This window comes from Hevea brasiliensis, chromosome 7, assembly GCF_030052815.1.
Source record: "Hevea brasiliensis isolate MT/VB/25A 57/8 chromosome 7, ASM3005281v1, whole genome shotgun sequence".
Taxonomy (NCBI): domain Eukaryota; kingdom Viridiplantae; phylum Streptophyta; class Magnoliopsida; order Malpighiales; family Euphorbiaceae; genus Hevea; species Hevea brasiliensis.
In genome coordinates, this window is record NC_079499.1 from 405,257 (window position 1) to 420,727 (window position 15,471).

At 35.5% G+C, this 15,471-nt stretch overlaps 1 protein-coding gene and 1 pseudogene across 3 annotated transcripts; both read right to left on the reverse strand.

The window, feature by feature from the left end:
- Positions 1 to 2,353: 2,353 nt before the first annotated feature.
- Positions 2,354 to 11,455, reverse strand: LOC110642692 (beta-glucosidase 42-like; annotated as a pseudogene).
- A 436-nt stretch (positions 11,456 to 11,891) lies between these two features.
- Positions 11,892 to 15,464, reverse strand: LOC110642676 (receptor-like protein EIX2). 3 transcript variants are annotated; one of them, XM_021794782.2, is made up of 2 exons: positions 12,277 to 15,464; positions 11,892 to 12,124 (listed from the first exon to the last, which is right to left on the reverse strand). In XM_021794782.2, the coding sequence occupies exon 1, from the start codon at positions 15,267 to 15,269 to the stop codon at positions 12,303 to 12,305; it is 2,967 nt and encodes a 988-aa protein (XP_021650474.2). In that variant the 5' UTR covers positions 15,270 to 15,464; the 3' UTR covers positions 11,892 to 12,124; positions 12,277 to 12,302. The 3 variants fall into 3 exon arrangements, with proteins under 3 accessions (XP_021650474.2, XP_021650472.2, XP_021650473.2); XM_021794780.2 differs by having other exon boundaries at positions 11,892 to 12,129; XM_021794781.2 differs by having other exon boundaries at positions 11,892 to 12,129; positions 12,267 to 15,464.
- Between the last annotated feature and the right edge of the window lie 7 nt (positions 15,465 to 15,471).

Here is a 15,471-nt window from a genome sequence, read left to right on the forward strand (position 1 = left end):
ATTTATAGAAAGCTCTCGAGGAGTAGAACACAATGGGCATAAGACCCGGGTCGATTTGTGGCTGAAATTGCCAGAAACGACGAGAAAAGGCACGCATGAAGAAGGGGAGGATTTGGGCCGCATTTCTGGTCAGAAAAAGAAGCGGCGGCGGCGGGGAAGGCATGCTGGTGGTGCGCTAGCAAAGGAAGAAGAAGGGGGAGGTGGTGGCCCGTGGTGGGGATGAGGGAGGAGAGAGAAAAAGAAGAGAAAAGGAGGAGAGCCAAAACACACAGAAGAAGGAGAAGGGAAAAAGAAAAAGGGTCGATCCGATTCGATTTGACTGGTTCAATTCAAGACACCTAAAATTTTATTTTTACTCTGTCTTGGGATCCAAAACAATGTCTAAAAATTTTGAAAAAATTATAAAAAGCTCAAAAAAATTTATAAAGTTCAAAAATATTTTCAAATTTGCTACATAGTCTTTAAATTAATTTTTTAAAAAATAAAAATTAATTATCTTGAAAAATAAAAACCCAATTTTAAAAACCCAAAAAATTCAAATTAAATACAACAATATTTAATATATTAAAATATCAAAATTTACACATAAAATAATTATTTAAAAATTCGAGATGTTACACTAACATTAGAGGGGAGGACAAGATTCTAGGGCTTCCTTCTATAATTTTTAGATCAAGGAACTAGACCTTTGATCAGATTAAGGAACGAATTCAGTACAAATTGACAGGTTGGAAGGAGCAATTGTTATCAAAGGGGTTAAGGAAGTGCTCATTGAGGCAATTATGCAAGCCATTCTTATTTATGCTATGACATGCTTCAAGTTATTAACCTCTTTGTGCAATGAGATAAATAGTATGGCATCTAATTTTTAGTGGAGTCAGCGAAAAGAGGAGAAAAAAAAAAGTTGCATTGGGTGGCTTAGGAGGTTGGGTTTTAGAGATTTGCATGCCTTCAATATGGCTCTTCTAACGAAGCAAAGATACCGTATAATTTCTAATCCTAACTCTCTGTTAGTGTGGATTCTTAAAGGTCAATACTTTCCTCATAGCTTCCTCCTTCAAGCTAAACACGGTAACAATTCTTCTTGGGGTTAGTTCATAGGGTTGGAAAATCTTAGATCAAGGCATCCGTTGGAATGTTAGTGATGGTAGATCAATTATATGTAAAGAATATATATTGATATTGTCATGACCCAGGGATGGGGTTAGGACGTGCTCGTTCAACCAGCTGCGCACTGGAGTGGACTTTGTGTCCCACATCGAAAACGGGAAGGAAATATTTGGGCCATATATTGTGGGAGCCTTTCTCATCTGGTTAGCGCGCTTTTGGAAATGAAACCTCCCAATGGACAAATCTGTGAGGTCCACGGACCAAAACGGACAATGCTAATTGGAGAAGGATCGGGCTGTTACAGATACCGAAATCCTTCCCTCATCTCCCTCGTGTTAAGGAGAAGAATCACGATGGAGTAGTATGGGTAGCTCCACTTCTGATTGCATATAATAATTATTGGAATTTACCAACTCTTAGGGTCAATTCATTTATTAAAAAAAAATCCCCGTTAGTGGATCATCCTTCGTTCAATTATATTGATTTGATCAGTCTAGTGGAATTATATTTTATTTACAAAAACACATAAAATTTTATCTAACTTCATAAATAAATATGAAATACTATGACAATACTTCTTTATCTTTTGAGTTGTTCTGCTGAATTGGATCTTTGGGCTCTACCCGGACTCGATGAAAAAAATGAGATCACTTATTATAGACTCATTGGTTCGAGCTAATAAATCCACTCCTCCCATTATTGGACCCCCTCCACTAGCATCATGCTGCAAGATAAATTTTGACGCTGGGTTGATCGTCTCAAAACGAAGGAGGCATGGCAGCAATTGCAAGGAATAGCTTGGGTCATGTGATAGGGTGGTCAAGTAGGAAAGTTGCAGGTATCATAGATCCTCTTGTCTTGGAGTGTATGGCCTGTTGGAAGCGATTATTATGGCCAAAGCAAAGGGTTTTCAGGAGAGTCATCTTTGAAGGAGACTCACTCACCACCATTTCTGCTTTGAAAGGAGGCTCCGAACCCCTGGAAGTACAAGGAATTCTTAATGATATTAGATATTTGTCCTTTGAGTTAGATTATAATCAGGGGGCTCATAGTCTAACCTCTGTTACCCTCCATGATCCTTCTTTCACTTATAATCCTTTGTCTCAACTCCATTTATGCATCTGCTGCTATGGCCACTTAAGGACCGTTAATGAAGTTGTATTCGGCTGAAAAAAAGAAGGGCTAGTCTTTATCATTCATTCGCTAATGGCTTTAGGTTTAATTACATGTTTAGAACACCAAATCACTAAAAACCTGCAACTATGGTATTACAAGAAAACCACATGATACATTTCAGAGTTCTGACTCTTATTATTAATAAAGCTAATGCATAGCAAAGGTGCAGAAATAAAAGTACATATAATCGCTGGTAGCTAATTAACCAGGCAATGAAAACATCCCTGTCCATTTAATTTATACATTAGCAAAGGTGCCTGATACAATACAAGTTGGTCACTCTTCTCGGCCACCACCTTTCAAGAACCGCATGAACCAAAAAGCAGAAGATTCTGGTTGTCGGGCAAGTCTATTCTTGTAATCCATGTAGTTTAAACCAAAACGTTTAGTGTAACCTTGAACCCACTCAAAATTGTCCGCCAATGACCATGTAAAATATCCCCTCACATCTGCTTCATCCCTGTCCATTTAATTTATGCGCGAGATTTCAAAATACCTCTCTTGATAAAACAACTTTTCATAATGCTTTTATATACACGCTAGCAAATTTAAGAAGGTAAATGCAAAATAATTTAGCAACCAAGAGATGATCTACATGCAGCAAAGCCATCTTCTTTTAAACCATCCTGAAGCACAATTCCAATCGTCCTTTTGATATGTTAACCTGATTACCAAAGTACAAAAGACACCAAGCATAACCAGGCATCAATTAGTAGTCTTCTCCAATCATCTTTTAATGTGCATATCTATGGCATGATTAAAACTGGAGCAACTCACTTGATTGCCTGAGCAACTGCAGCAAGGAATCCTTTAAAATAGCGAACTCTCAGTTTATCATCTAGCATTTTATGGAGCGGGGCATTTGAGTCTTCATCATCCATACCTGTCAAAGGGCATGGAATGACGATTCATAGAAAATGAATCCGATTGTAGTATAGTTGGAAACTTGAACTATCTCGAATTGCAAATCTCACAGAATATATATATAATCTCTCCTATTAATGACTCGCAATCTTACCCCACCCAACCCCCCAACTTTTATCCCAACATAACATTTTAATATATCCAAGAAGAGAGTGCAGAAGGTTCCAGTCTAGCAAATCATGGCTCAACCTAAAATATGGATAAATCCTTGAAACAACATTTGAACTACACAATCCAATTGCTGGATAAGCAACTATTCCCATACCATTCTCAGAAATATAAATTTTGGGATTATTGTATCTTCGAGCTATGTAATTGAGAACCTTCCGAAGTTCTTAAGGACAAACATAGAGCCATTTTGATGCTGCCTAACATGCATAAAATATTTCATCATTAGATGGGAAGTAGTATACACCATATATGTGAATCACGTGTGTGTCCAAAGAAAGAAAAATTGGCTCATACCTTCTCACCAATTGGTTCACCCTCTTCCCATTCAGCTAACAGAAAACAAAAAACATAAACTGAAAAATTTAAAATAGATATTAAAGACCAAGAAATAAGGCTCAGTGATATTCATATTTACCAAGTCTTTCAATTTTTTGGGCTTTATGGTAAAAACTTTCTTCAGGGCTATCTGTAACATGATTAATGAATCTTGAAGTATAGTGATTTAGACCTACAGAGTCAATTGAGTTCCAAAGTAACTCCTTATCCTCCTCCGAGAATTTTGGAAGCCGATCTCCAACTATTTTATGCATTACTTCAGGATAGTCTCCATAATATATTGGACAGAAACACCTGTACTGGAAAGAGAAGTAATTAACAAATTGTAGATGATATAAGAATATTTTCCAGACACTTGCTTGCTACCTGCCTTAAAGTTGAATAATAATCCATATTTGAGTTAAATATATAATTTGGTATTGTTTTTTCATTGTTATAATCCATGACTCTCTCGCCCACAAGACTAAATAATATGGCTTATGATAATTCATGACTCTCTCCACAAGCTAGCTTGAACAAAACACCTGGATGCTCTTACATTACTGGCCTAAATCCATAAGGAGTCTAACAGTGTAACCCATTGTGGGTTTAAATTAATAAACTACAAAACAAAGATGTTCAAGAATAATTTAAAAGCTCCTCATTTTTACCTTCTGACGTGGCATGAAGCTCAAATAGAAACACACTCCATACACAAGAGTGAAAAAATAGAGAAAATTCTCTGCAGTGTTTTTATTCATTAAAATCTGTCTCTTGAAATTATATGTAAATAAGGGTATTTATAATGTTTTTAGACTCCGAAACCTAATAGGAATATGAAATTAAATAGGAAATTTAGATAAACCAAAATACAATAGGAAATCCTAAATAAAATAGGAGGAAATCTAAATTCTAGATAAAGTATTTTACATTAATAAGTCCTAAATAGAATAGGTAACTTACTAATTAATTTTAATCTAGTTTCTACAGCTGCTGAAAGTCTTCATAAGATGTCCTAAGTGTATTAGGACTGCTGGAGATTAAAATTAATTAAAAATTTTTTGTCCAGAAAATCTCACAGTTAAGTATGGGATTTGGTGCCCAAAAATCAACTTTGCCCAAACTTGCTAAAATTGCTACTTTTGCCCCCTTTCTCACCGACATGCTTTCATTGTTGTTTGACTTGCTTCTTCACCCAAAAATGCTCTGCATCATACTCCCCCACTTAAGGAAAAACTTGTCCTCGAGTTAAAGTAACTTGCAAGGATCCAAAAACACAACCATAACAACTCTAGCACCATTCTCTCTCACTTGGAATAAATACTCCCTCGAATTTCAAAGTGAAAAAGAATGAAGAACTCTTTTGGGAAAGTACACCATAATATATATCCTTCTTTGATGAGGTAAAAAATGAAGATTCAAACAAGATTGAATTGATCAACTTCACCCTCTCTTTTGTCTCTATAAGAACACCTGGACAAATAAAATCAAAGGAAACAATAGAAATTAAAGAGTTAGAAAAGTCTTCGATCTCCAATGCCTGATTTCCTCCAATCTCCAATATTGACTCCATGTGTTGCTTTTCCTCAACTTCCATTAAAGTTTCCAAGGGTTGATATTCCACATTTTCAAATACACATTCTTGAAGCTTTTCTTGCTTATCTTCAACAACATTAAATACAGTTGCCCTAATAATTTCCAATTGAAGCTTGTCATCTTCAACCATAGCAAAAGAAAATTCAATTAAAGTTTCAGGTTTCAATTCTTTAAATTTAGGCTCATCCACTTTAAACTGCATTGTTGAATCTTGAAGCTCATTTTTTTCTTCTTTTTGTTATTTCACCAGCAAAAAAGGCTTTGGATGGACCTCCTCTTGGCAAAATTTTTGTTGAAATAAAATTTGCTCATAATCTAGAGGAAAAAATTTTTATTCTAACAAATACTTCATTATGAACCATGTACGGACTGACGCTTTCCCTTCTTGCTTTCTTTTAGATTATAGCCATTCCCACCAAGCGGAAGTACCACCTTTCAATCGACAAGCCACCAATTGGACTCGTTGCTCAGGTGCTATATCCACATGGTCAAAGAATCTATCTATATTCGCAATCCAATCTAAAAATTCCTCTATATTGAGATCCTCATAGAAATTATGAATATTAAGATAACCCATGCTTCTTTTCGTTTCACCACCATACCATTGATGCCTATTGAACTTGATTGTTTCATAGTCATCTTCCTCCTCTGAATCAACATAGTAGACATATTGTCTACGTGCAAAAATTGGTTGATAAATAGGATAACCACGAGCTACACCATCTCCTGACCTTCTTTTGTCAACCCAATTTTGGATTGTTTTAGTTCCCAAAGCACCAAGACAATCTATAATTTCTTTGACGTGTCTCTTGATACGCTCGAATCTGAGATCTATCTATCGCTCCGGACGTTGCTCTCATCGTTGCAACGTTTCGTCCCTATGGTAAAGGGCTCTAGTTCCCGATCATCGTCACGAGAACCACTATAATTGTCACCTTCATCAAGGTAAGCCATCTCGATTGGGGTGACTTCCCCACTCTGATACCACCTGACGCAGCATGAAGTTAAAATAGAAACACAATCCATACACGAGTGAAAAAATAGGGAAAATTCTCTGCAGTATTTTTATTGATTAAAATCTGTCTCTTGAAATTATATGTAAATATGAGTATTTATAGTATTTTTAGACTCTTAAATCTAACAGGAATATGAAACTAAATAGGAAATTTAGATAAACTAAAATACAATAAGAAATCCTAAATAAAATAGGAAAAAATCTAAATTCTAGATAAAGTATTTTACATTAATAAGGCCCAAATAAAATAGAAAACTTCCTAATTAATTTTAATCTAATTTCTATAGCTGTTAGAAGTCTACACAAGATGTCCTAGGTGAATTAGGACTACTGGTGATTAAAATTAATTAAAAAAAAAAACATTTTTGCCTTGTTGTCAAGAAAATTTCATAGCTGGGCATGGGATTTGCTGCCCAAAAATCAATTTTGCCCAAACTTGCTAAAAATTGCTACTTTTCCCCTTTTTCACACCGGCATACTTCCATTGTTGTTTGACTTGCTTCTTCACCCAATGCTCCACATCACCTTCCTTCCTAGAGTAAAGGCAACCCCAATCCCAACCCTTTCTTTGGATCCTTGAAAACTCACAAACATACAGAAAATTTGAAAATGTTGTGCGTAAGGATGAATCATTGATCGATAAATAGTTCAGAAACCAAATGGCATAACAGACTCATTGGAAAAGAGTACAAGGAGAACTACCATCCAAGCTGAAACTCGAGATGCTTTGCAGCAGCACCTTTATCTTCAATTTTATCTGAATTAGCTTCTGCCCATTCACAGTCCACCACTAAACCTACTTGTCCTCCTTGATTGTCCTGAAAAAGCAACAGCAGCGGGACCAGGGTGTTATCCTTTAAATGATCCAAATAACATGAAAAGTGATAAAAATAGTTCTTAGGTCACTCTTTCCCATTAAAAAGTTCATAATCTGAACTGCTGACGCATTACTATTGCCTATGACAAATACAGACCTTTGTCTGCGTAATTTAGACAAGACCAAAAACGGAGCTAGTGCTTTTTATCTTTCATGTAAGAATTAAGCAGCTTCACCAATTAACATTACCTCAGTAGACAAACACATTTTCTATGAATAATAAAAAAGAAAAAAAAAATCTTTAGCGGAGAAAATGTAAAGATCATGTTAGTAAGAACTAAAAGTAATCCTATCACTTTAATAAACGATGGCAATAAGTGCAATGGAACCCACAAATATCAAATTGGAGGCTGGCGGTCCTAGTCCTATATGGTACATTAAAGGAAAAAAAAAAAAAAAGCATGAGGCATATGACTTTAAAATTTATTGTGATTCAGACACTCTTTGTCCGAAAGCAAAAGCCTTAGATGGCATACTTTATACTTGCTACGGTATATAGAAACAGCTGTGGCATTGGCCAAGATCTGGTGGTGTGCAGCTAAGTATGGTTCTGTATCTGACTGTTCACGTCTTCCAGGAGCCACCATCCAGTATCATACCCATTAACCGCCGTTGGGAGGGGCTTATTTATTGTAATCCAATTCTTAACTCTATCACCAAAACTTGCAAAGCAAGTGTCTCCATAGCTTGCAAAGTATTTTCTGGATGTTTTCCAAATAAAGAATCCATAGAATCCTTAATGCATAATCCACATTAATTCGTTCAAAAGTTTATAATAGCATACAAGCAAACAATTCATCAAAACAATTTTCCTCAAAATATATATTTGGGAGTCACATTGCAAATCCTATGTTTCCAGAATTGACATATATGGTTGCTTAATATCAAACTAGTTTCACTCACATCAATACTTACACAATTTCTTTATTTAACCACCTTCCCATTGACTCTTGAAGATGCAAGGGAAGATCCCAATGATACAGAGTTATACATGGCTCAATACCTACATAAAGTGGTTAACTATGAATTATTGCTACATAGACAGAATTGAGCACAACCAACTTCATACTCTTTTCAAGAAGAGCATTAATGATATTGTTATACAATGAAATCCCTTCTTCATTGACTTTGATTCCTAAACCATCTGGCAGAATAAAGAAACAAATATATCAACAAAAGAAAGGCATTATAGAAGGTACAGACATAATTCAAATTCCTGATCAGAAAAGTTAGATTGTGTGACCAACAAATGAAAAAGAAAAGGGAAAGGAGAAAAAGAAGAACTAAAAAGTGAAACTGCTAGCATTGACAATTAAATATTAAACTGGGAAAGTCTAAAAAAATAAAAAGAAATTGAACTTTGAATAACATGAAAACTAAAAATAAATAATCTTCACCATTACACTCATCATCTCATTCACTGTCTTTCACTATTACACTCATCATTCATTCCTAAGCTTCCAGCAAAAGTTAAAAATAAATCCATCTAAAAGATCAATTGATACTCTGATATTGTCATCACCACTCCAGAATTAGCAGTCCAAAAATTTTAAGTGAGGGGAAAATAAATAAGCAGGGCCAAACTTAAGAAAATTAGTGGGTGCAAGATTTTAAAAAATCAAACTGCCCAAAGGATTTTTGGAGGCCCATGGTGTATCAACCTCTAAGCCAAAGTTAGAAAGGGTAAGCCACTTCACATATATTTCTTAAGTTGCCTTCAACGTGAAGGTTGACTTATCATGTTTAACCATGTTCACTTGTAATTACAATTAACATATACTTACTCAACTGCTGACCAAACCGAGAACCAATATAAATTACATTCTTCAGAGGAACACAAACAAGGTATGATGCAAGACCATGATATGGAAAATTGATAAGCATCAAACCCCAACTCAGCGATTAATCCAATGTCTTCCTGTATATCAATAGTTGAGTTGTGAAAACAAAAATATGATTAAAAAAAAAGGCATAACAGAAAGGATGAGTTGAAGAAGTAATAAGAAAAAAATTAAAAGAATTTGAGTTTCAACAAAAAAAAAAAAAGCAAAATTGATTTGCAACCTAAGCATATAAAAGATGAATCCTGACCATGATTCACCAAAATACACGGTAGTGTTGCTGCAGCAAAAGCTAACTAGTCACATCAAAGAGCCAAACCTCACTAAACTTTAAACATGATGCCCGCTTTCATTTTCCATTTGCAAATGTGTTTGATTATCCATAACTTTGATATGCTTAAAGGATAAAATTAAGTTTCAAGTACATAACGGAAATACTGTTTAACATAGTTAAAGATACATGATCTAGTAATGATTATGCGTCATGAATAATTATCCCTCACTAATTTTTTGAAATTTGATAACGGATATTTAATCCGATTCAGGAAGCAGTCCATGACTGCATTAAATGGTAAAGTGACATACCCAAAACAATAATTCTGATCAGGGAAAAGATTAATGGACAAGGGCACAAGGCCAGAAAACACCCACCCACACCTGGGTGCCTCCCCTATAAAAAGAACAGAATGAAGAAGAAATGATAAGAACACCCAAGACAGAAGCATTGCAGAAAGTTTGCAGTTTATAGAATTGAACTAGAAATGACATTGTAATAAAGAAGAAACAAAGAAAAATGCAAGTCAACCATAGCCAATCCCACTGACGTTGACCTTGTAACAATGATAATGATCCACCGCCACATCACCATTGCTTCCATCAAGAATAGTTCCTAACAAAACATGAATGACAAATAAAATTATCTTACAACCAAGTTCAGGATTAAATTTGAGAATATCAAACCCAGGAATGATATAACATATATAATAAATAAACAAAGAATTCAGTCATCAATATATTTGAAAGGCGGTACCTTCAGTGTGTGAAAAAGCATCCCTTATATTAGGACCTCTACCACCTTCCTTGCAACCACCTTCAATCTACAAACAAACAACAAGGACCCAATTTGAAGTATTGAGCAAGTTCTCAATAATATATACATACTACAAGAACGATAAGTGCAGCTATTCTGCAGTACAAAACAATGCAATGTAAGTTATAGTTATTCATTGCCTTCAAGTTCTTGCATATCGAGGTGATTTCTCCTTAAACCATATTTTGTTCATTGTATGAACTTTATTTATAGTACAGAGATATTCACCGTGAGAATACTTCTACATTTTGACATCCTTGTTTGAGATATTTTTTAATCGAACAGATCAACATTAAGAGATTGAATTCTTATGCCAATCCACTTGGGTTCAAAGCCAAGATCAACATAAAAAGTTTTGCAAATTTCTTTATTACAGACAGAGAAAAGAAAAAGTGCGGGGAGAAAGAGAAGCAATGCTATGATGTTTCAAAAATGGATTAAGTCAAACAAATGCATATATTAGACAGAAGCATCATTTTTAATAAAGAGAAGCAAAGATAAAATTTTATAAAACAGCATCGCTCAGTAATAAACCATGAAAAATACCAAAGACAAAAACATAATTGCAATTGTTTACAATAAGAATTAGTAGAAGGTAGCCAAAATGATACTTAAATTCTTAGAAAGAACCCCCAAAAATAAAGCAAAAGGGAATTTCATAAATGTTAAGAGATTGAGGAAGCAGCCAAATGCATACACGCGAAAACAACTACGAGAAATTTTAATAAGAAAAAGAACCCAAAAAAAAAAACGTAGAGAATCTACAATATATTAAAAGAAAGTACCAAAAGTAAAGAGAACAGAAGGAATATCAATAGAAGTAAAGGTGTCAAATACCCAGATTACATTTAGCAACCCATGAACAACGACATATCTCTAGCGTTGATGAAAAGGGTACCTGATAGGCAGAGGTAGCAACTCCAAAGAGAAAATTAGGAGGAAAGTCAGAGGGAGAGACCTCCTTTTCCAGCAAATATGGATGTTCCCTCAAGAATTCCTCCTTGTTTTTCATTATTTCCTCTTCCCATTTGTTACTATTCTTGAAGTGAAGGAAAGTGGAGGTGAATCAGAGGTCATACATAGAAAAAGAATGGTATTAAACAGGCAGAGAAGCTTTATAACGCAAATATTTACCCTCTTATTTTGAGGAAATGGATTGAAATTCAAATGATCTTCAATTCAATCACAGCAGTGGTTTTGGATACATGATCCCAAACTCATTCCTATAATGGATAATGCAGTTAGCGATTCTACTTTCTGCTAGATATTTGGCATAGATGCTTGCCAATTGAATTGCTTGAGATTCCCTTATTTTTGGTTTATGTTGACTTGCGTTTTGTATGGTCGTCTTCGCCGTGCGTGTGATATGCGGATTTATATTAATTTTTATATATAATTGGAATATATTTTTAAAATATGTAATAAGATCTTGTTATAAATTTTATTATTATTATTATTATTATTATTATTATTAAAAATGTTCTGTTAATTGATATTTTTTACATAAAATTATTTAATTAATAATTTCAGATTCAGAATTATTAATAGTAAAATTATATTGTCTATTTTAGGTGTGAACAACTGAACATGTCACTTAAAGTGGCTTTTTATATGTACTTAAAAATATCAATTCATGGGTTGTGTGTTAAATCTTGTATTGTGCTTTTTTTCTTATCCCATAAATTATTAAAATGACAATTGCTTGAGAAAATGACATTTGAAATGAGGAATTTAGTGTAACAGTAATATATATTTTTCACATTATTTTGATAATAATTTCGAAAAATAAAGAGTGAAGTAAAATTATTATTATTATTTATTTAGATATTAATGATTATTCCATAATGAATATAAAATTGCAGCAAATACACACCCAATGCAGATTACACGGATTAAGCGAATACACACCCAACGTAAAATCAAAAGCAGCTGTTAATACAAGCTATTTTTTTTAGTGCATGCATTGCATTCCTCTCTTCAGCGTCGTCAGCAAACTAACCATATGCTTGCTGCTCTACAAGTGAACAGAGAAAACACAAAGTTAATTAAGATGCAAATTAAAACAAATCGTTATATATATGGTGTGTGCGTGTATATATATATATATATATATATATATATATATATATATATATATATATATATATTCACCTTCACCTACTTGCTGCAGTGCCATAATCTCGATCATCATCTTCGATTGATCAGTGTATTCCTTCGTATACGAGTCATATTCACCTCCATCGACACGCACATTCTGTCTTTCTGTCTATCCACAAACCGGAAATAAGCATATCTCCACGACTTCTTCAGCATCAAACTACCACAGACGCCCCAAAACCCCACTACGAACCCCACAGCCATGCCTGAGTAGAACAATATCCTTTCTGTCCCGTCTTCCTCTTTGTCATTTTCTTTCTTGTGCGCTTCATCTTCATCATTTTGCATTGAACATTTGGTTGGCAATGGAGGGCCACAAAGTCCAGGGTTGCCCTCATAAATTGATGGATCAACCAACGTGAGGAATTGGTTGTTTGATGGAATTTGTCCTGATAAATTGTTGTATGATAAGTTCAAATAGTTCAAGGAAGTCATAGAAGGCATGCTTGGAGGAAGGGGGCCTGAAAGATGGTTGCATGAGAGGTCAAGAGATTCTAAAAGCTTCAGGTTACCAATCTTTTCTGGTATGTTTCCAGTCAATTGATTCCGGGAAACATTCAAGGTACCCAAGTATGTCAGATATGCAATGTCATCTGGGATTTCTCCTTGTAGATTATTTCCTGAAAGATCAATGATGTTCACAAGATAAAGTATCTTGGTATATTCAAGTTGCCTTCCCTTCACATTCAACTTTATTTCCTCTGAGTAGGGGGGATGGGATGGCACTGGAAAGTAAGGTTTGAAAGAAGTGATGCCACTTAGATTGCCCAAACAGGGAGGGATAGGCCCTGATAAATTATTATGTGCAAGATCCAGGATGTGAAGACCAGGAAGACCACAAAGAGCTTCAGGAATACTTCCATTGAACATATTGTCTCGTAGATTTAGTATTGACATTGAAAGGAGCCTGTCGCCAATCCAATCTGGTATCTTCCCAGTGAATTTATTGTCTCCCAGATCAAGCGTCGACAGATTTGTGCAGTATTGCAGAGACAGAGACAGCTCTCCTGAAAGATAGTTGCTGCTTAATTTCATCACCTGAAGCTGAGGAAGTGAGCACATAGAGCTTGGGATACCACCAGAAAGATTGTTCTGAGAAAGATCTATAGTATTTAGTTCATCCAAACCCTTCCATTGAGTGTAAATTTTCCCAGATAACTGATTGCTTGAGAGATCAAGAGTGGTCAGTTTCTTCATTTTATTCAGGGAAGAGGGAATGTTGCCACTTAGAGAGTTCCCTGACAACTCCAAGATTTGAGACATTGACATTTCTTGGCCAATGGTTTGCGGAATCAGCCCCGAGAATTTATTGTTGCTGAAAGAAACAGATTGAACATTGGAACAAAGTGGGAGTGTGCCCTTTAAAAGGTTAGAACTTAGATCCACTCTGATTGCACCTAGTGAAAAGTTTAAAGATTTGGGAAGCATTCCGCTTAATTGGTTGTTTTGAAGTTCCAACCACCTAATCTTCGGACTTTGCTTCCAAAACCAGCCAGGTATTGTGCCTGAAATTCCCACCCCTATGAGCGTTATGCTAACCAACTCCTTTTGAGTGCCAAGCCATGCAGGAAACGTAGGACCCACTCGACAATCTTTGATAAAGATGACTTGCAGACTAAATGGGGGAACCCACTCATTTCTTACACTGAATGCCAAGGATTGGTTTACAGAAGACAAGGAGAAACATTTTAAATGTTTAAGTTTGAGGAAATGAATCTCAGATACAGTACCCTCCCAAGAGTTCATAGAAAGATCTAAATAAGATAAAGCACTGAGCTGTCCAATGCTTTCTGGGATGGCTCCACTCAATTTATTGCTAGAGAGATCCAATTCCTCTAAGAAGGGCAATTTCTCTATTGATGCTGGAATTGGACCCAAGAATGAGTTCCCACTAAGTTGCAGACATCTCAAACTCCTAAAGTTTCCCAATGACTCAGGAATATGCCCGCTGAAACTATTATAGCGCAGGCGCAACACCTTCAAGCTTATGTTGCTGCATTTAGACAAGCTACCTAAGAATTCACCACTAAATCCATTAAAAGATAGGTCTAAAGCTTGCATGTTACAAAAATTTCTCCAGGCATCATTAAGGATGGTGCCGTTGATTTCAGAATTTGCAAGGTTCAGGTCCACAAGGGTGCTAACGTTAAAGAACCAAGGAGGCAATGAAGAAGTAAAATAGTTGTTGTTGAGATCAAGGACACGAAGCGAAGTGAAATTTACATTTGGAAGAGACTTGGGGAGGTTGCGAATATCACAACCTGGCAAATGCAACTCTAGTAAAGAAGGAAGCATATTAATTGCTTGCAGCCAATTGTTTGATGCCAAGCTAAGGTTCGCATTTCCAAGATTCAGGTACCTAAGAGAGCTGAGTCTAGAGAGCCAGTTTAAATCAGAAACCCAAAGGCTTTTAGAATCAACATTAGTGTATGAATAAGGAAAGAGATCAAGATATTGCAAATTTGAGAGGTTTCCAAGATGAGGGGGAATCATTCCAGCAAAAGATGCATGAGAAAGATTAAGGTATTTCAACTCCCTAAGTGAACCAAAGAAACTGGGAATCTGAATTCCTTGAAAGTTGTTTTTGCTAAGATCCAAGTAACTCAAATATTTCAAGTTGAGCAAAGAAGGACTAATTTTACCGCTCAAACTTGACCGTTCATAGGCTTCTGCCTCACTTCCAAACATAACATACTCAGGATAGGTAAGATTATATGAGTTCCTGAGATCAATCTGAATGACGTTGCCTTTTTGTCTGCTGCAGCCTACACCATCCCATTGACAGCAGTTTTCACCAACCCACGAAGAAAGCCGACCAGATGGATCTTCAAGGCCCTGTTTGAATTCAAGAAGTGCTTTGATCTCAATCTCAATGCAACCGGCACTGAAATTATTGGAATTGTAAGTTACTTTTACAGCTTCAGGGTAAACAAACAGAGAAAATAGATAAAAGGACAGGAGAAGACGGTGTTGAGATGAAATTTCCATGTTAGCCATGCTTGGTATGCTATAAGAAGATATCTATTTATGCTTTTATAGATGGAATTGGAGACGAATAATCTGCAGTCTGAGCATGGGCTAGAGGTCAGTAATGAAGAGGACAGCACAAAAAATTGACTGCAACACATTCTCAGTCTATTTGGAATTAACACAGGAAGGTATTTTTCGATTTTGATAGTGCTGAAATGTTCAGAAAACC